This window comes from Carcharhinus amblyrhynchos, chromosome 6, assembly GCF_965287045.1.
Source record: "Carcharhinus amblyrhynchos chromosome 6, sCarAmb.v2.hapA, whole genome shotgun sequence".
NCBI lineage: Eukaryota > Metazoa > Chordata > Chondrichthyes > Carcharhiniformes > Carcharhinidae > Carcharhinus > Carcharhinus amblyrhynchos.
The window spans coordinates 69,203,771-69,226,270 of record NC_137329.1 but is presented as its reverse complement, the minus strand read 5'-3'; the positions used below and the strand labels follow the sequence as shown (position 1 = coordinate 69,226,270).

At 44.4% G+C, this 22,500-nt stretch overlaps 1 protein-coding gene across 1 annotated transcript in view; it reads right to left on the bottom strand.

Annotated features, from left to right (window-relative positions):
* nwd1 (NACHT and WD repeat domain containing 1) overlaps positions 1–22,500 on the bottom strand; it is a 71,446-nt gene that overhangs the window by 30,509 nt on the left and 18,437 nt on the right. The window contains exons 7-12 of the mRNA XM_080191483.1: positions 22,115–22,274; positions 20,953–21,070; positions 9,084–9,248; positions 8,435–8,629; positions 3,276–3,403; positions 262–456 (exon numbers count right to left, since the gene is read on the bottom strand). Of these exons, the coding sequence (XP_080047609.1) occupies positions 262–456; positions 3,276–3,403; positions 8,435–8,629; positions 9,084–9,248; positions 20,953–21,070; positions 22,115–22,274 (961 nt within the window). The remainder of the gene's footprint in view (positions 1–261; positions 457–3,275; positions 3,404–8,434; positions 8,630–9,083; positions 9,249–20,952; positions 21,071–22,114; positions 22,275–22,500) is intronic.

Below are 22,500 nucleotides of genomic sequence, written 5' to 3'. Positions count from 1 at the left end.
CCCACAGTGCAGATTCCTGCCACTACTCTGTAGGAAAAACAAGCCCCATTTCAGGGTTACCTCCCCAGATAAGGATCCTGAGGCTGATTGTAGCACGATCCTGTCCGAGATCAGCTCGACACAGAATGAGCTTCCTAAGCTCAGTAAAGTAGATTCTTTAAACTGAATGCATTGAGGGAAGATCCCACCAGTTCTCTTTTGGAATTGGAAAATGGAGTTTAAGGATTTTATTGACAAAAGGCAATCAGAGGACTCTTCTACCTGTGCGCCTGAGACCGAGTAGATCACGTCAGTAGCTTCATCCACCTGGAGCAGTGCAAAGTGATCATAGTTAGAGTGATCCTCTGGGATGGAGTAGATCTCTTTCCCAGTCAGTAGATTCCACAGACGCAGCGTATGGTCAAAGGAGCCAGACACAGCATGAGCCTTGTTGTGAATCACCTTGATGCATCGTACCTCAGCTATAACAGATAACCATCACATAGTGGGGATGGGTCATATTAAGTGTATTCCATATTTTCCTTAAATCCTGAAACTACTTGTTTCATTCAATCACGTTTTGTATGACCGTATTTACTGCCCATCTCTAATTGCCCTTGGGGAGGTAGCAGTGAGCTGCCTTCTTGAACTGCTGCAGTCCATGCAGTGTAGGTACGCCCACTATGCTGTTAGGGAGGGAATTCCAGGATTTTGACTCATTAATAGTGAAGGAACAGCGATATATTTCCAAGTCACGATGGTGATGACTTGGAGGGGAACCGCCAGGTGGTGATGTTCCCATGTGCCTGCTGTCCTTGTCCGTTCTTGATGGTAGTGACAACAGATTTGGAAGGTTGAAGGAACATTGGTGAGCTGCTGCAGTGCATCTTGTAGATGGTACACACTGTGTGTTGGTGATGGATGGAGTGAATGTTGAAGGTGGTGGGTGGGGGGGAGTAGATCAGAATAGTGTGTTCAACCCAGAGTTTCCATCTCAGTTGAATGTTTCTAGGGGTTGGGCAGATTAATCACATGATCCCCTATCTCCACTGCCCCACACCCTCCGACACTACTATCATTGGTCAGCCAACACAGCCTAGTGTTGTCCCGGCTTTCCAGCCCAATTGGAAGGCCCTTCCCAATCCAATTCGATGATTTGTTTGACTGAAATTCAAACAGGCTTTTCTCCACATCACCAATACTCTTATAATGAATGAATAAAATGAACAGCATTTTTTAATATCCCTTTGATTTTTCTCTGGTTTGTTTCCTGCAAGTATTCAGGAGATTAACCTTCAATTCCAGGACACTCCAGGAGAATCTTGGAGAGTTGGCAACTCCAGGGATTGTGAAGTCATGACAGGGACTGAGAACGATCTCTTCACATGTTCCAAGGGCTGGAATTTTACCAGAATGGTTGCCTAAGACCAAATGGCAATGCCGTTCTGCGAGCCTCGTCCGCCCTGATTTCGGGGCGTGTGGGCCAGTAAAATCAGGGTCTCGGTATTTGGGATAACACAGTGGATTAAACTTGTCCTTAACTTCAGCTTCAGATGCTACCTTGAAAGGAGCTGCACTATCTCAGGACATCTTTACACTGATGTACAAACATCGGAACAGAAGTAGGCCATTCGGCCCCTTGAGCCTGAGTTCCGTAAATTCATGGCTGACTTTTTTGAGTTTCAAGTTCCATCTTCCTGTCTACCCTTGATCACTTTTGATTCCCTTGACTAACAAGAATCTATTTATCTCCATCTAAAAGATATTCAGTGATCCCACCTCCACCACCTCCTAAGGCAGAGGATTACAAAGTTGCACAACCTTCTGAGAGAAAAAAAACTTGCCTTATTCCTGTCCTAAAAGGGTGATCCCTAATTTTAAAATAATGTACCCTCTGGACTTGCCCATAAGAAGAAACACCCTTTCTATGTCCATAATAGGACACTCAAACAATGTCAAGATCATTCAGGATCATATGTATTTCAGTCAAATCACTCCTTTTAAGCTCTAGTGGATGGAACTGAGTGTGGATAGGCAGTCCAAAACCAGCTCTTTCTGGTTTTGCTTTCTTTAGCTATCTTTCATTTTGTTGGTGAATTCCATGGGCAACAGCAGCCTTTAACTGCCTCACCAGTCTGCTGCTCTCCCCATGTGAACCCAGATAGAAAGTACTATCAGCCTATATAACCAGAACCAAATTGTAACAGCGCAGAAGGAGGCCAATCAGCTTGATGAGTCTATGCCAGCTCTCTGAGTGTCATGCCCTCTCCTGTAACCTTGCACATTCTTCTATTTCAGATAATGACCCAATTCCTTCTTGAAAACCTTGATTGACCCTGCTTCCACCACACTTGCAAGCAGCGCATTCCAAACCCTAGCCACTTGCGCTGTGAAACAACATTTTCCTCAAGTCGCTATTGCTTCTTTTGCCAATTATCTTAAAACTCAATGCTTCTGCCAATAGGAACAGTTCCTCCCTATTGACTCTGACTGGATCCCTTCCATAAAATCTTCCCTCAGCCTTCTCTTCTCCAAAGAAAACAGTCTCAGCTTTTCCATTTTATCCCACTGATATTCTTCATCCCTGAAACCATTCTCATGATTCTAGGAGTTGCGCAATCTGGTTTCCAGCCTACATTTGCACCTTGCAGACATTGATGAGGAGCAGTTGATTCCACTGTACACCCATTCCCCCCTTTCCTTCTCAGGCTGACTGTTGCTAATACTCTTATTCCTCATCAGCTGCAAATATACTTGACTTTCTTCTTTCCTATAACTCCTCTGTTCTGAAAACATGTCTTATTCCAGCAGCTCCTGCTCAATCAGAACCTCAAAAGATGCCAATCACCCCCTCCCCATCTTCCCCTCCCTACAATCCTGGCCCTTTCCAGCACAAACTTGACCTCACCAAATCATTCATTGGTGATTTACCTCAATTTGTCTTTCCTTCTTTTCAACTCGGCTGCATTTTGATCTTTCCATTAAAAAGGCTGACACTACAAGACAACTACTACACTACCAATCTGGGCTGGGAAGACCAAAACTAAGGAAGGTACTCACAGGCACTTAGGAAGAGACATTTATTCTAGAATTGCAGTGGCAAGAGGCTGTGCTCATTTTGTGTGCCCCGGCCTATGTTCAACCTCAGACTTCGCAAAATAATACATAGTGTCAAAAGGCATAGATTCACTCTGCAATGTCATGAACATTTAACAAACAGAACATCATTTATCAAGCAGGAGGTGTTAGCTCTACTTGGTATGACATTAAGGGAAGATCATTGAGAAATGTTCTGCCTCACCAGAATGGCCCATTAATGTGTGAATTACTTCAATGTCCTGTAGATTCCACACAATCATTGTTCCATCTCGTGAACCTGCCATCAGCACAGTGCCATCAGGACTTAGCTCCATCACAGTCACACCTGTAGGACAGAAGGGAGTTTATGAGTACACGAGAACCCCACAGATGCTGATATTTAGTGCTAGCTGAAAATTCTACAGAGGGCCTTTTCTGAAGCTGTGAATAAGAATAAGCTGTCATTGGATGCACCCAAACAAGGATGTGTGGAACATTTCAGGAGACTGGGAGTTAGCATTCAACTTAGGGGTGACACCATAATCTCACCTGTTATGTTTTCCATAGAGACAAATAACTTTTAAAGAGAAATTTAATCTTCCAGTGAAAGAATAACATGTCAAAGACTCACATTTCAAAAATTTTACTGTAACAAATGATTATGAAACGCTTTTGACTGAACACTATTTCCTTTTCATAGGCAACTTCTTCTTTAACTTACAGAAGAGATTTCCCTTTTAACTTTTAACTTGACTGAAAATTTCCTGAAATTACTTCCAGCTCCTGATGGCTTGCTTCTCTTTTCACTTTTCCAGCTTGGAAACATCTAATCCCAAAATCTGGGAGTTATAATGTCAATTACTTTCCTTTAGCTAAACTAAGTGAATTTTCTAGGCTTCTTTAAATCCTCATTAACTCAGTCTTTAATGTGAGCACAAGCATTGACTCATGGTGTCCGATAGTCCATATTTTCTCTGCTTAAGCCGAAAGCCTGGCTACTTCCATCTTGCTCATATCTCCCAGATAACCATAGACCACACAAGACAAAACTGCAAACTACTATCTGTGGTATTCCTAGGGAATATCTAAACTCAAAATGCCCATGGCAATGGGAAATGCATTATCTTTGTATCAAATTAGGAATACTAATTAGTTATCTTTCATGCCAAAAATCTAGTAAAACTAATCATTTACAATTTACAACTCAATACCTATAACATCTTTCTGGGACTTTAAAGACTCAGTTTCTACTCATCATATACCCAGAGACTGTACTTCTTGTCTTCAAGTGTAAATACCTTGCACCTTCCTTTCAGTAAAATAATCTAAGCCTTCCTTTGATCTCTCACAGTCAAACCAACCAGGTATACTGTAGGTAGACTGTAGGAGTGTAACAGAGCTGCCTTCGTTTACCCGAACTTTAAAGACACAGTCCGGAATTTTCCAATTCTTTTCAGTGTCACTGAGGAGAGGAGAGCAGCCAGTAGCCCATCAGCAGCTGAGTTTTCCTACCATATTTTTAGATACTCTGGGAAAAGAGTAAATGGGCATGTCCCACATCACTCAAAGCTATTCCACCTACAACTTAGGCTTTAAAGGTCAGGGCGTACTTACCAATCTAAAAAAGATAAAAACAGAAGGAAACTCCCCTCCCATGGCACAGATACCCTCCACCGACACGGAACCCCCCGCACCTCCCCAGGGGAACCTTTCCATGAGTGCCTGGGTGGTGCTCAGAGGCAATGCATGGGGCAGTGCAAAGGCAATGCCAGGGTACTGCCAGGCATGAACCTACATCCCTCGACAACTGTTCCCACCTGTGCTCCTCTGGCACATTCTGTTTGCCAGGTCTATGTCATGAGGTCCTGTTGGGTGGGATTTTATGGCCTCATTCATCTCAAAGCCATAAATTTGTGCCTGAGGTCAAAGGATCTTTCCATGGTCCACCCTTTGCCCGCTCTGATTCCTGTGGCAGGTGGGAAGTTAAAATTCTGGCCATCGTGATTCACATAGGTGTGCCACCAAGGGAGTCTATCAGTTGTAAACACCTGATATGCATTGGTAATTAGATATAAATGGAGATTGTTGGTGGGAGATGGGGTCAATCGAGCTAGGACAGCATCGTGGCACAGTGGTTAGCACTACTGCCTCACAGCACCAGGACGCGGGTTCGGTTCCCAGCTGGGGTGACTGTGCAGAGTTGGCACATTCTCCTCATGTCTGCATAGGTTTCCTCTGGATGCTCCAGTTTCCTCCCAAGTCCAAAAGACGTGCTGGTTAGGTGCAGTGACCGGAATAGGCACTGGAACGTGGCGACTAGGGGATTTTCACAGTAACTTCATTGCAGTGTTAATGAAAGCTTACTTGCGACACTAATAAATAAACTTTAAAATCCCGCTGGCATGAAAACCACTTTAGGACCCCCACTTGACTCTCTGCCCTCCCTGCCATTCACGCCTTCCAAAGATGGGGTCGGAAAACTCCCTCCCACAGTCCTAAAAACAAATGGGCTGGATTACCCAACCTTGCCTGCACCTGGGATTCTCTGGCCCCACTACAGTGAATGAAGATCTGGCTGAGTGCCAAATCCTCCATTCTCATTGGCAGCGGTGACTAGGCTCAAACAGCTAGAGAGATCTTGTAAACTAAAGAATACAGCTTTATATAATAATCCTATAAATTTCTGGTTTTTCCTCACTACAGCTTTCCAGCTCTCAGTTTCACTTTTCTCCTTTGAGACATTCCTTAAAACTCAGCCCCTTTATCAACTCTTTGGGCACTTTACCCAATAACTGTTGGGGTGGCTTGCAGAGATATATTGTTATACAATGCTCCTGTGAAGTATTTTTGGATGCTCCATTAAGTTAAAGATCCTATAAAATTGTAAATTGTTATTTTGAATCCTAGAGTGCAAAAGGAGACCATTCAGCCTAACTCTCCAAAAGAACATAATAACATAAGAACATAAGAACATAAGAAATAGGAGCAGGAGTAGGCCATCTAGCCCTTCGAGCCTGCCCCGCCATTCAATAAGATCATGGCTGATCTGTTGTGGCTCAGTTCCACATTCCCGCCCTCTCCCCATAACCCTTAATCCCCTTGCTTATCAAAAACCCATCAACCCGCGTCTTAAAAATATTTAGCGAGGCAGCCTCCACCACTTCAACGGGCAGAGAATTCCAGAGATTCACCACCCTTTGAGTGAAGAAGTTCCTCCTCAACTCCGTTCTAAACCGCCCCCCCTTTATCTTGAGGCTGTGCCCCCTAGTCCTACTGTCCTTTCTGAGCGGGAAGAGTCTCTCCGCCTCTATCCTATCCATCCCATTCATCATCTTATACGTCTCAATGAGATCTCCCCTCATTCTTCTAAATTCTAATGAGTACAAGCCTAGTTTATTGAGCCTCTCCTCATAGCTCAACCCCCTCAACTCCAGTATCAGCCTAGTAAACCTCCTCTGCACTCCCTCCAAGGCCAAAATATCCTTGCGTAAGTACGGTGACCAAAACTGCACACAGTACTCCAGCTGCGGCCTCACCAGTGCCCTATACAGCCGCAGCAAGACCTCCTTACTTTTATATTCAATCCCCCTCGCTATGAAGGCCAGCATCCCATTCGCCTTCCTGACCACCTGCTGCACCTGCAAGCTGGGTTTTTGCGACTCATGCACAAGGTCCCCGAGGTCCCTCTGCACCATCGCCTGCTGCAGTTTTTCGCCACGTAAGTAATAGTCCTTCCTACCATTATTCCTACCAAAGTGGACAACCTCGCACTTGCCAACATTAAATTCCATTTGCCATTTCTTGGCCCATTCGCCCAGCCTATCTAGATCCTTCTGCAGACTCTCCACACCCTCCGCGCAATTTGCCGTTCCACCAATCTTGGTGTCATCAGCAAATTTCGACACCATACACTCGGTTCCCTCCTCCGGATCATCTATATAAATGGTAAATAGCTGAGGCTTCAGCACCGACCCCTGGGGCACTCCACTAGTCACCAACCGCCAATCCGAATAGCACCCATTAACCCCCACTCTCTGCCTCCTATTTGACAACCAATCCTCTATCCACGCTAACACCCTACCCCCCACTCCATGTCCCCTGACCTTCTGCAATAACCTCTTGTGAGGTACCTTGTCAAACGCCTTCTGAAAATCAAGAAAGACCACATCCACCGGCTCTCCTCTATCCACCGCCCTAGACATATCCTCATAGAACTCCAATAAATTTGTCAGACACAACTTCCCCTTAACGAAACCGTGCTGCGTCTGCTCTATCAAGCAATTCCCCTCAAGATGCCTCGCTATTTCCTCCTTGATGACAGATTCTAACATTTTACCTACAACAGACGTTAAACTAACCGGCCTATAATTCCCCGCCTTTTGCCTGGCACCCTTCTTAAACAACGGCGTAACATTAGCCGTTTTCCAATCTTCCGGCACTTCCCCAGAATCCAGCGACGTCTGGAAAATAACCACCAAGGCATCCACTATCACCTCCGCCATTTCTTTCAGAACCCTCGGATGCATTCTATCCGGTCCTGGGGACTTGTCCACAATCAGCCCCTCCAGTCTGTTGAGCACCGCCTCTCTAGTAACAATAATGTCATTGAGACCCTCCAGCCCTACCACCTTTCCATCGCTAACACCCGGCAAATTATTCACTTCTTCCTCCGTGAAGACCGAAACAAAAAAGTTATTCAAGACTTCAGCCATTTCCCCATCCCCTACCACTAAGTCCCCCCTCTCATCCTCTAAGGGTCCAACGTTCCCAGGCCCATCCTACATCCTATTCCCATACCCTACACATTTACCCCGCTAATCCCCCAAACCTACATGTCTTTAAACACTAAGGGGAGTTTAGCATGGCCAGTCTACCTAACCTGCACATCTTTGGACAGTGGGTGGAAATTGGAGCACCTGGAGGGAGCCCATGCGGACATGGGAGAGTTGGGGAGTGGAGAGGGTGTGGGGGGTGGGGGTGTGGGAGAAATGTGCAAACTTCACACAGTCACCCAAGGCTGTAATTGAATCCGGCTCCCTGGTGCAGTGACTCATGATTATGCAAATTAGTTTTAAAGGTGACATGAAGCAGAATCTAATTACTGCAATTGAAAGTGTCATTTTACCAAGTGGAATTTCTACCCAGCACCCTCCATGATCAAAAACAATAAAAATAATCATCAAACATTGGATATTTTGCCAAATATGGCAAAATGTGTTAGCCATATTTGGGGAGTGTGTGGGTTGCGCTTCATCCAACCAATCAGCTGTCCACTGGTTACAGGTCTATGTAATCCATTGGGTCTGATATCTTCTAAATGTCAGAACAAACTCAAGTAGGTTTAGGCTTCACTACACAAACAGAACATGGAGTGTACCTTTGCTAAACCCAGTCAATGTTGTCCTTAGTGGCCCACCAGGTGGCTGGAAGAAGCCACATAGTGGAGTGAAGATTGGATTGGGGCACGCAGCACACCATTTTTCACACTGCAGACAGAGCTCACCAATCATTGGGTAAGAAACCTTGAAGAAATCAAGACGTGCCAACATCTCTGTGTAGAGGACACTCTCATCTACAAAGAAAATACAAAACAAACTCAATATTATTAAGGCTTTTTTCTGGCTAATCATGAAAGTATAGATCATGCTTTTCTAAGAATAACAGTTCCAATTCAAAGAGCATTTTTATCTCAACTGTTTCTGTTTTATCAGAGCCCAGGTATGAGCATGAACTCACTCACTTCTCCCTGATAATGCTAACTCACTCAGCTCTCTAAAAGAATTCTTATTCTCAAAGCAAATATCAACCCTTCCATTCTCTAAAGCTTTATAAGACACCCATTCTTCACAGGAGAGTTAACCCACTCCACTCTCTGTCTGTGTAATAATCTGTACCATTCTCCAAAAGACTGTTAAACAATTCCATTCTAAGTATATAATAATCCACTTATTCTCTCGAGGCTGTGTTAATTCACTCTAGTTTCCAAGATAATGATTACCCATTCTATAATCTATGATTGTTCTTACCTATTCCATTCTCCATGAAGTCTATTGTAGGCCAGATGAGTAACAGTGCATCTTGAATAAGCTTCACTTCTGGACAATCAACTTGCTTGGTACATGCATAAAAATCCTCAAGCAGGCTCTTTATTCCTGTGGCTTGTATCTTACAAACTATCCATTCCATATTCCCTGGGAATTCAAAATAATCCGAGGTGTTATCTCAAGTAGATATTACATTTTGAGCTAAGTATGAAGAACAAAGAAAATTATAGCACAGGAACAGGCCCTCCGGCCTTCCAAGCCTGCATCAGCCATGCTGCCCAAATAAACTAAAACCCCCTACCTTTCCAGAGACCATATCCCTCATTCCCATCCTATTCATGTGTTTGTCAAGATGCCCCTTAGAAGTCACTATTGTATCCGCTTCCACTACTTTCCCCGGCAGTGAGTTTCAGGCACCCACACCTTCTGTGTAAAAAATTTGCCTCGTACATTCCCTTTAAACCTTGCCCCTCACACCTTAAATCTATGCATCCTAGTAATTGACTCTTCCACCCTGGGAAAAAGCTTCTGACTATCCACTCTGTCCATGCCCCTCATAATTTTGTAGACATCTATCAGGTCGCCCCTCCATCTCCATCATTCCAATGAGAACAACCCAAATTTCTTCAGCCTCTCCTCATAGCTAATGCTCTCCATACCAGGCAACATTCTGGTAAATCTTTTCTATACTCTTTCCAAAGCCTCCATGTCCTTCTGGTAGTGTGGCGACCAGAATTGAACACTATGTTCCAAGTGTGGCCTAACTAAGGTTCTATAAAGCTGCAACATGACTTGCTAGTTTTAAACTCAATACCCCAGCTGATGAGGCGAAGGATGCCATATGCCTTCTTGATTACCCTCTCCATCACTTTCAGTGACCTGTGTACCTGTACACCCAGATCCCTCTGCCTATCAATACTCTGCTATTTACTGTATATTTCCTATCGGTATTAGACCTTCCAAAATGCATTACCTCACATTTGCCCAGATGAAATTCCATTCGCCATCTCTCCGTCCAAGTCTCCAGCTGATCTATATCCTGATGTATCCTCTGATGGTCCTCATCGCTATCCGCAAATCCACCAACCTTGTGTCATCCACAAACTTACTAATCAATCCAGTTACATTTTCCTCCAAATCATTTATATATATTACAATAGCAAAGGTCCAGCATTGATCCCTGCCACCAGTCATAACCCTCTATTCAGAAACGCATCCTTCCACTCTTACCCTCTATCTTCTATGACTGAGCCAGCTCTGTATCCACCTTGCCAGCTCACCTCTGATCCCATGCAGCTTCACCTTCTGCACCAGTCTGCCATGAGGTACTTTGTCAAAGGCTTTACTGAAGTCCATGTAGACAACATCCTCTATCTTACCCTCATCAATCATCTTCATCACTTCCTCGAAAAACCCGATCAAGTTAGTGAGGCACAACCTCCCCTTCACAAAACCATGTTGCCTCTCACTAATACATCCACTTATTTCCAAGTGGGAATAAATCCTGTCTTGAAGAATCCTCTCCAATAATTTCCCTACCACTGATGTAAGGCTCACCAGACTGTAATTATCTAGATTATTCTTGCTAGCCTTCTTAAACAAAGGAACAATATTGGCTATTCTCCAATCCTCTGGGACCTCCCCTGTAAAAAGTCTGACAACACCAGGTTTTAGTCCAACCTATTTATTTGATAATATACTCACAAGCTTTCAGGGTTAGTCCCTTCGTCAGGTGAATGGAGAGTTCTGGCCTCAGACAGAGCATATAAAGCACAGACAGTTTAGAGATTACTGATTAGAATGCGAATCCTTACACCTAACCTGCTGTTCAAGACCTGAAGCGGCTGATAATGTGAGTGGAAGGAGCACTGATCACAGTTTAAAGAGATGTGTATTGTCTCCAGACAGTACAGTAAGTGAGGTTTTGCAAACCCAGGCAAGTCACGGGGGTTACAGATAGTGCGACATGAACCCAAGATCCCTGTTGAGACCGTCCTCATGTGTGCGGAACTTGGCTATCAGTCTCTGCTCAGCGACTCTGCGCTGTCGTGTGTCGTGAAGGCCGCCTTGGAGAACGCTTACCCGAAGGTCAGAGGCTGAATGCCCGTGACCACTGAAGTGTTCGCCAACAGGAAGGGAACAGTCTTGCCTGGTGACTGTCGAGCGATGTTCATTCATCCGTTGTCGTAGCGTCTGCATTGGGGAGACCATGCAGACGCTACGACAACGGATGAATGAACATCGCTCGACAGTCACCAGGCAAGACTGTTCCCTTCCTGTTGGCGAACACTTCAGTGGTCACGGGCATTCAGCCTCTGACCTTCAGGTAAGCATTCTCCAAGGTGGCCTTCACGACACATGACAGCGCAGAGTCGCTGAACAGAGACTGATAGCCAAGTTCCGCACACATGAGGACGGTCTCAACAGGGATCTTGGGTTCCTGTCGCACTATCTGTAACCCCCGTGACTTGCCTGGGTTTGCAAAACCTCACTTACTGTACACTGTCTGGAGACAATACACATCTCTTTAAACTGTGATCAGTGCTCCTTCCACTCACATTATCAGCCGCTTCAGGTCTTGAACAGCAGGTTAGGTGTAAGGATTCGCATTCTAATCAGTAATCTCTAAACTGTCTGTGCTTTATATGCTCTGTCTGAGGCCAGAACTCTCCATTCACCTGACGAAGGGACTAACCCCGAAAGCTTGTGAGTATATTATCAAATAAATAGGTTGGACTAAAACCTGGTGTTGTCAGACTTTTTACTGTGTTTACGCCAGTCCAACGCCGGCATACCCACATCATGACCTCCCCTGTAGCCAGTGAGGATACAAAGATTTTTCTCAAGGCCCCAGCAATTTCCTCTCTTGCCTCTCTCAGTATTCTGGGGCATATCCCATCAGGCTCTGGGGATTTGACTACCTTAACGTTTCTCAAGAACCCCAATACCTCCTCCTTTTTGATCTCAACATGACTCAAACTATCTACACATCCTTTCCCAGACTCATCATCCACCAAGTCCTTCTCTTTGGTGAATACTGACGCAAAGTACTCATTTAATACCTCACCCATTTCCTCTGGCTCCAAGCATAGATTCCCTCCCTTGTCCTTGAGTGGGCCAACCCTCCCCCGGCTACCCTCTTGCTCCTTATAGATGTATAAAAAACCTGTATGTATAAAAGTATGTCGTATTAAATAAGGAGTGTATGGTACTGTTGTTAATTTCAGTCATTGTGGGTGGGAAAATGTCAGTGAGGTGTTAGAGATAGGCAATTGAATGTTGATGTTGGTACGATTACAGGACAAAACTATTTAAATAAATGACAAGGCGTGATGTAGGTGTACCTTTGGGTTTTTAAATATCTTGCTCTCTGTAGTTCACAGCCTTAGCTGATGTCATTTATGACGAGTCCTTTTATTGCTCCTTAAGTGGCTTTAATGGGGTTGTTTATTTTTACTTTGGGACCTAGTTTTATGTTCCTGCAGTATCAGGAGGAAAAATGTTTGCATGTCAGATGAGGGGACTCTTTCATTTTCAGTTCTGAGCTGCAGATTTTTGTTTCAGAAGGGGCATCAAGCTGGAAAGCAGTGCTGCTCTCTTTCTCTCTATCTGGTTTTGGGAAATTCTGCTGGTTAGCTGAAAGCCTTCCCGGAGCAGAAATTTGGCTATTGATGGCTTGACCAGAGTCTCTCCCTGGTGTTCTGGGAAGCTGTTCTGACTTCAAACTTGTTTTGAGTGTATGTGGCATTCATCCGAAGGTCTCAGTTCCACTATCAAGTCAGCATTTGTCTTTGCTATGTTAAACCTGTGGAAAGGGTTTTTTTGTCTAAAGGAAGTTTATATATTATCATGGTTGTTTTGTTTTTGTTTGTAATTGATAAAAATTAGTGCTAATTCTCTTTCCATGCATGTTAACTATATTTTAAAATAAATTTTGTTTGATAAAAGCTCCCTAGTGGGTCATTTGAATCATACCTGAAGTAAAATATATCATGCTTATCCTAGCCAAGTTCAAAGTGCAAAAAGTCTGATCCAGGCTGGCTCCATAAAACACTTTGAAGTTTCTGACCTGAACCAGAATTAAAACAAGAAACCCACAGATTTCTTGAAGGTAATTACGCTCACTCCTCTCAAATACAATAGAGACAATCAGAAAAAAGTGGTTCTGAAATGGTCCTGAACCAATAAGACGAAGAGTCAAAAGACTCAAATCATTAACTTTGTTACTCTTCTAATAGATGCTGTCAGACCTGCTGAGTCTTCCAACATCCTCTGTTCTTGAACAAAAGAAACTGTTCTTATCACCTGAAAGGAATATTTACTGAAACACCAGGAGCTTTGTGTTCTCTGTCCAGCTGCCTGTTATCTTATGAGAATAACTGACCAGCTCAAATAAGCCATTCAGTCTCAATTTCTGTGTTTCAGTGTGCCTTCTGTCTCAGTAAGAAGTCTCACAACACTAAGTTAAAGTCCAACAGGTTGATTTGGTAGCAAATGCCACTAGCTTTCAGAAGGCTGTTCCTTCGTCAGGTGAGCGGAGAGTTCTGATCAGATACAGGGTATATAAAAGCTCACACAGTTTACAGAATACTGATTAGAATGCGAGTCTTTACAGCTAATCTGCTATTCAAGTCTTCAAAGTGCAGACAATGTGAGTGGAGACAGCATTAAGCATAGGTTAAAGAGATGTGTATTGTCTCCAGACAAGACAGTAAGTGAGATGTTGCAAGTTCAGGCAAGTCATGGGGGTTACAGATAGTGTGACATGAACCCAAGATCCTGGTTGAGGCCGTCCTCATGTGTGCGGAACTTGGCTATCAACTTCTGCTCAGTGACTCTGCGCTGTCGTGAAGGCCGCCTTGGAGAACATTTACCGGAAGATCAGAGGCTGAATGCCGATAACAGCTGAAATGTTCGCCAACAGGAAGAGAACAGACTTGCCTAGGGATTGTCGAGCGGTGTTCATTCATCCGTTGTCATAGCGCCTGCATGGTCTCCCCAATGTACCATGCTTCGGGACATCCTTTCCTGCAGCGTATTAGGTAGACAATGTTGGCCGAGTTGCAAGGGTATGTGCTGTGTACCTGGTGGATGGTATTCTCATGTGAGATGATGTCATCCATGTCAATGATCCGGCATGTCTTGCAGAGGTTGCTGTGGCAGGGTTGTGTGGTGTTGTGGTCACTGTTCTCCTGAAGACTGGGTAGTTTGCTGTGAACAATGGTCTGTTTGAGGTTGTGGGGTTGTTTGAAGGCAAGAAGTGGGGGTGTGGGGATGGCCCTGGCGAGATGTTCATCTTCATCACTGACATGTTGAAGACTCCGGAGAAGATGTCGTAGCTTCTCCGCTCCGGGGAAGTACTGGATGACGAAGGGTACTCTATCCACCGTGTCCCGTGTTTGTCTTCTGAGGAGGTTGGTGCCGTCGACCGAGGTTGGTGTCGTTGGATCTGTCGACCGATGAGCACCATATTCTGTTCTTGTGAGGGCATCTTTCAGTGTCTGGAGGTGTCTGTTGTGATCCTCCTCATATGAGCAGATCCTGTGTATACGGAGGGATTGTCCGTAGGGGATGGCTTCTTTAACGTGTTTAGGATGGAAGCTGGAGAAGTGGAGCATCGTGAGATTATCTGTGGGCTTGCAGTACAGTGAGGTGCTGAGGTGACCGTCCTTATTAGAGATGCGTGTGTCCAAGAATGCAACTATTTCCGAAGAGTAGTCCATGGTGAGTCTGATGATGGGATGGAACTTGTTGATATCATCATATAGTTGTTTCAGTGATTGTTCACCATGAGTCCAAAGGAAGAAAATGTCATTGATGTATTTAGTGTATAGCGTCAGTTGAAGGTTCTGTGCAGTGATGAAGTCTTGTTCAAACCTGTGCATGAAGATGTTGGCATATTGAGGTGTGAATTTGGTCCCCATGGCCATTCCACGTGTCTGGATGAAGAACTGGTTATTGAAGGTGAAGACATTGTGGCCCAGGATGAAGTGAATGAGTTGTAAAATTGCATCTGGAAACTGGCAGTTGTCAGCATTGAGTACTGAGGCAGTTGCAGAAATGCCATTGTCATACAGGATGCTGGTGTAGAGTGCTGAGACATCCATTGTGACGAGGAGTGCCCCTCGTTCAACTGCTGCATGTGTGCTGAGTTCCTGTAGGAAGTCTATAGTGACGTGACAAAAGCTGGGGGTTCTTTGTACAATGGGTTTCAGGATGACCTCGACATAGCCAGAGAGGTTCTCGCACAGGGTCCCATTGCCCGATACGATGGGACAGCTGGTGTGTTTGCCTTGGGAGGCAGTAGAGAACAGTGACCACAACACCACACAACCCTGCCACAGCAACCTCTGTGAGACATGCCGGATCATTGACATGGATGCCATCATCTCACTTGAGAACACCATCCACCAGAGACCTGGGGGTGCAAGTGCACAAGTCCCTGAAGGTGTCGGTGCAGGTGCAGAATGTGATGAGGAAAGCGTATGGTATGTTAGCCTTCATAGGAAGAGGTATAGAATATAAGAGTAGGAGTCTGATGTTGCAGTTGTATAGAGCGTTGGTTAGGCCTCACTTGGAGTACTGCGTCCAGTTCTGGTCGCCGTACTACCGGAAGGATGTAGAGATCCTGGAGAGAGTGCAGAGGAGATTTACCAGGATGTTGCCTGGTATGGAAGGGCTGTCTTACGAGGAAAGATTGAATGAACTTGGGCTGTTTTCCCTTGAGAGACGTCGGCTGAGGGGGGATCTAATAGAGGTTTATAAGATTATGAAGGGGATAGATAGAGTAAATGGTGGTAAGCTTTTTCCGCTATTAAAAATGGATAGAACGAGGGGTCACGGGCTTAGGGTGAGGGGGGCTAGCTATAAGACAAATATTAGAGGGCAGTTTTTCATGCAAAGGGTAGTGGGGGTGTGGAATGCACTGCCGAGTAAGGTGGTGGAAGCAGGCACGCTAGGGTTGTTTAAGAGTCACTTAGACAGCCATATGAGCGGGCTACATATAGGGGGATATAGTAGGCCTTACTAAACATTGTAGGCTTGGGAATACGTTTTGCCTCAGGGATGTTAGTCTTTGCCTGTTTAATAATGAATTTTTTTGTCTCCACAGGCATTTAAGTCCAGCAAGGGGCATGCATGCGGCAGGTTGTAGTGGGCTGCTCTTGGACGTTGCTTCGGGAGTTGCCTATTGCTTCATGTCGTTAGTGTGCTTAAACTGGACCATCTCGAGGGCAACATGACAGCTCAAAGACTATCTCTGTTGCTGTGCGGACACATGGATTTGGGCCTGTGTCTGTGGGAGTTTGCACGTTCTCCCCGTGGTTGCGTGGGTTTCCTCCGGGTACTCCGGTTTCCTCCCACATCCCCCAAAGATGTGCTTTTAGGCTGATTGATTGGGTACTAAATTGTCCCTAAATTGGACCTCCCTATCCTCGCACGTTAGGCGTAGACTAAAATCATGAATAGGTCACTGAGACAGTGGGACAGCGGCGCGGGCTCGTTGGGCCGAAGGGCCTGTTTCCCGTGCTGTGTTGTTCTTTGTTCTTTGTTCTTTGTATGTAGATAGCATATACTCTTGCAACTCAGCCAACATTGTCTACCTGATACGCTGCAGGAAAGGGTGTCTCAAGGCATTGTATATTGGGGAGACCCTGCAGATGCTACGACAACGAACGAATGAACACCACTCGACAATCACCAGGCAAGACTGTTCCCTTCCTGTTGGTGAACATTTCAGCAGTCACGAGCATTCAGCCTCTGATCTTTGGGTAAACGTTCTCCAAGGCGGCCTTCACAACATATGACAGCGCAGACTCACTGAGCAGAAACTGATATCCAAGTTCCGCACATATGAGGACAGCCTCAACCGGGATCTTGGGTTCATGTCACACTACGTGTAACCCCCGTGTTACTTGTCTGAACTTGCAACATCTCACTTTCTGTCCTGTCTGGAGATAATACACATCTCTTTAACCTGTGTCTCCACTCACAATGTCTGCACCTTGAAGACTTGAATAGCAGATTAGCTGTAAAGACTCACATTCTAATCAGTATTCTGTAAACTGTATGTGGTTTTATAAGCCCTGTTTCTGATCAGAACTCTCCACTCACCTGACGAAGGAACAGCGTTCCGAAAGCTTGTGGAGTTTACTACCAAATAAACCTGTTGGACTTTAACCTGGTGTTGTGAGACGTGTTACTTTGTTTACCCCAGTCCAACGCCATCATCTTCACATCATGACTACCTTCTGTCTCACACGTAGACATACACACACAGACGCATACATCCAGATACACGTATACACAGCTGTGGTTTACTCTGCCTTTAGTCTCTATCTCTCTCTCTCACATACATATATACAAATACATAAATACTCATACAGACATATATCTGGGTCTTATTTCTCTCTCTCTCTCTCTCACACACACACACACACAAATACATAAACACTCACATACACATAGATATACTGACACACACAAACACACATTGACACGCAGAGATACATACACCACCCATGCACAGAGTATACAAGCCAACATACGTATATATATACATTCAAGTTTAAAGTTTTAAAGTTTAACGTTTATTTATTAATGTCACAAGTAGACTTACATTAACACTGCAATGAAGTTACTGTGAAAATCCTCTAGATACCACATTCCGGTGCCTGTTTGGGTACAGTAGGGAGAATTTAGCATGGCTTGGCTAATGCACCTAACAGGCATGTCTTTCAGACTCTGGGAAGAAACCGGAGCACCTGTGGAGCACTCACAGATAATATGCAAAGTCCACACGTACACCCAAGGCCAGGATTGAACCTGGGTCCCTGGCGCTGTGAGGCCACAGTGCTTACCACTCTGCCACCATGCTGCCACAAACACATACTAAAATACACACACACGTATTCAGACACATATATAGATGTGCACACCGAGCTGAGTGTTTCAAGTTTCTAGGTGTCTAGATCACCAAAAACCTGCCCTGGTTCCTCCATGCTAACATTATAGTTAAGAAACCCATCAACGTCTCTAATTCCTCAGAAAGCTAAGAAAATTCGGCATATCCTCTGTGACTCTCATCAATTTTTACAGATGGACCATAGAACTCATCCTTTCCAGGTGGATCACAGCTTGGTATGGCTCCTGTTCTGTACAAGACCACAAGAAACTACAAAAGATTTCAACATTGCCTACTCCATCACACAAAGTAGCCTCCCATCCATTGACTCCGTCTACACTTCCTGCTACCTCGGAAAAGCATGCACCCTGGACATATTCCCTTCCATCTTCATGCATTGGGAAAAAGACGCAAAAGTCTGAGAACACATACCAACCGACTCATGAACTGTTCTTTCCTGCTGTCATCAGACTTTTGAATGGGCCTACCATATAATTGAACAGATCTTTCTCTTCATCCTTTCTGTGACTGCAACTTTATATTGTCCACCCTTTTCTTTTCTTCTCCTCTATGTACTCTATGAACGGGTCTATGTAGCGCGCAAGAAAAAGTATTTTTCACTGTCTACCAATACATGTGACAATAATAAATCAAATCAAATAAACGCACACACGCATATAGAAACTCACATACATATACAAACAAACATATACTATGCACACTCATGCACGCACAGACACGCACACATGCATATATATAGACATATACACATATAGACATATACACATAAAGACACACATACATATCGACACACACATACATATAGATACACATACATATATAGATACACATTCATAGACATATGCATACACACAGTTACATGTACATTTATATATATATACATTCCCAATTTGTGAAACTGCCCAGTGGACAATGGTAGAACCCATTTCATGAACTGGACAAACCCATAGCACAGATTATAAAATAAGTTGTTTGATGGCTTATTTCATGAAATGGCCAGTGTTATGTATGAGTTTTAAAATCTTAGTCATGGAATTGCTGCTAGAGTCTGTTGCCCTGCATAAGCTTAAAAGTTGATCAATAACAGTATGAACATGTAAATTTGGAAAAGCAAGTTTGCCTATTAAGGCACAGACGATCATTTTTGCTGTCGTCAAGCCTGGAAAAACAGGACAAAAATTCTCAAGAGATGAATACCATATCCCGAAATCTTTCCTGCAACATCTCTCGGTAGTGTGGACAAGGTTACCAGGAGCATTGTTAAGCACATGGCCATCATGGAAACAGTCTTAAGTATCATGTGACAAGCCCACATTGAAACTAACCATGGTGGTGTAAAGAAGACTCTCGGGGAAACTGGTTGAAAATTATGCAAGCATCTCACAGTCTCTTATAGGACAGTTCATCAGTAGCTGTGAAAGATTCTTAGAAAAGCATTACTGACAGGAGAGAGCAACAGGGGAGGTTATAAGACTTCTGGCTGTCAATGATTTGAATGAACATGGAGAGTAGACCTAATTGACATGCAGACTGTGAGGATGGAAGTTACTGTTGCATAGTGCCCTATATGGAGGTCCCTGACCAAGCTCCACATCATTTGTCCTATGAAATCCAATGCAGCAGCTAAAGTTGCCCATGAACTGCTTCTCATATTTCTAGGCACCAGAGCCTAAAGTCAAGATAAAAGAGAGTCCATAACACAAGTCATCCATGAACTGGCAACACTCTGGGAAAAATTAGTGTTGGTCATTGGACATCCCATCCATCTCCAGAGTCAAGGTTATGTGGGATACAATAAGGCTGATAAGAGGCTGAAACTAATGGCCCGGATATGTGACAACAACATTGCTGTGTAGAGCTATGATGACCATCGTGTTCAGTGGGCAAAGGACAGCAGTTAGGTAATATTCCTGCTTGAAAGTTGGTTTCTGCTGCAACAGTACAGGTCATATCCACAAGGCCTGTGACAGTGTTTACTAGAGCTGATAGTGCTAGTATATTAAACATGGATGAATTGTATTTATGTGGTTTTTGTAAATGTTGATGTATAAACTTTCTGAAAGGTGTAGGTGTGAGCCTGAATGAAATATAATAGAACATGAACTAAATATGTATTAGTCACAAGTAAGACTTATATTAACACTGCAATGAAGTTACTGTGAAATGCCCCTGGTCGCCACACTCCGGCGTCTTTTCGGGTCAATGCACCAAACCAGCACATCTTTCAAAGTGTCGGAGGAAACCAGAGCACCGGAGGAAACCCACACAGACATGGGAAGAACGTACAAACTCCACCCATACAGTGACCCAAGCCAGGAATCAAACCCAATGTCACTGTGCCCCCCAATAAACCAATCAATTCGAAATGTTAGGATGTTGCAATCAACCCATAGGATCATAGGGCGCAATCTTAGCTGCCATTCACGCCAAGCTCCCACTACAGCAAGGTCAGAGAATTGACACTCAGCCAAATCTCCGTTCACTGCAGTGGGATGGGAAAATCCTGCCAGCGTGAATAGTCATAAGATCCCAGCCATAGAGTTTTGTAGCACAGAATGAGGCCCTTTGGCCCATCGTGTCTGATATGGCCATCAAGCATCTATCTATTCTAATCCAAAGCTACATATACACACAAACACATGCACACATTCATACACAAATGGACACACACATACACATCAAATATATGTGTGCACACATGTATACTCTACACATAGATCTCAGGATACCCAAAGCCCTTACAGCCAATGAAATCCTTTCAAAATATCTTCACTTTTGCAAAGTAGGAAACACAGCTACTAATTTACAGACAAACCGGAGATTGCAGAGTGAGATAATGCGCAATCTATTGAGGATCTCAGATAATCAGTGACATTGCCCTCTCTCACACAATGTTAGAACATAGAGTGCGTAAGACCACATCCTTACCAAGAACCTCCTGTTTCAGTTCATCAATGCGCCCCGCATTCAGCAACTGGTGCGGCAATTCACTCAGCTTACGCAAGTTCACAAGATCATCCCCAAATTTCAGTGGCTGTGCACAGACCTGGACCAAAAAAATGTTCAATTTGTTCCTTAGCACAACAGAGACTGGATTGTGAGTGCAGTTGGTATTCCTATTCCTGATTACAATCCAATGATCACTACTGAGGAGGGAATATGTGAGGGACCAGGGACCAGCTCTGATGCCATTGTAGTGGAATAGCTTATGATCACTCACACCCAATGGGAAAGGTAACAGAGAGCTGATATATGCCGAAAGGACCTCATCTCAGCCAGAGTTGAGAATGTTAGCAACTGAGCCATGGCTGACTCCATAATTGATGTGAATTGGCTATCCTTCTGGCCCACAGGACAGTCACTCTGTGCATGTGTAGTATGAGTGATCACCTCAGGTAAACGGCTCACAGTGAAAAAATGCTGACATCTTCACTCAGTTTCATGAAGATCTCCTACAGGTAATTCAGGATCATTGTAATAAGTCCCAAATAGGGAATTATTCAGTTCACATCATTCTGCAGAGCAGGCAGGATCACAGATAAACAGGGGCATTAACCTCTTATTAACTCATTTCCTTCTTTTCAGGGGGGAGAGGTTCTGGACTGGCTGCATGTGGTATCATCTTCAGCAGAAGGGCCTGCATGCATGGGCACTCCAACACAGGCTCACAATACCCAGCGGGGGCAATTCAAGAATAGGTAACTCTTCTCTTAGCACCTCACCTCACTCTCTCACGCACCCATCAGCAGAAAAGAAAAGAAATGGAAAACCTTGGCATTTGAACCCATCGTCATCTTGCTGAGAATGCTACTATCGCAGCCAAGCTGACAGAGACAGAGTCCAGTGCCCTGTAATACTGACAGGACCTGGTACATAAAGAGCAGCTATTGCATGTCCATGAGTGAAGGCCACATTTCTCAATCCCCTGATACTCACCGAGCCATAGCTGACACTGTTGGGAGCTGCAAAACACGGAGAAAGCGCATCCGCCTTGACACAGTGTCAGGAGGGATGGGAACTGAGAGTGCCCTCAAACCAAAAAAGATTTTATTCTGTGACACAACTCTGCGACTAACTGGCTGAACATTACCTTCCTGTCTGCAATCAGTGTCTCCTTCAGCAGTGGAAGTGTGATGGTCTTTCTCTTCCCCAGACTCCATGTTCCCTTGAAAAAATCAGCCAGTACTGCATGGCGTTTGGCTTTCTCCTTCGTTGTGAGATAGAGCTCATGTACCACCTCCACAAATTGCCTGAAATGAGCAGAAGTAACTATTTGGTTCTTGCGGCACTCGGATAACTGACAAGTGCGTTTCTGTGGTTAAGTTTCAAATTGTGGAAAATTGTACATAAATACAGGTTCAGCCTGTCTGAGCTGGAGCGTACATTTATCTTATCCTGGGGGCATGGCCCTCAGAGCCAAGCACTGCAGACCCAGTCACAGGTGAGTTTCTTGTCGACTCCTTAGGGGTTAGACCC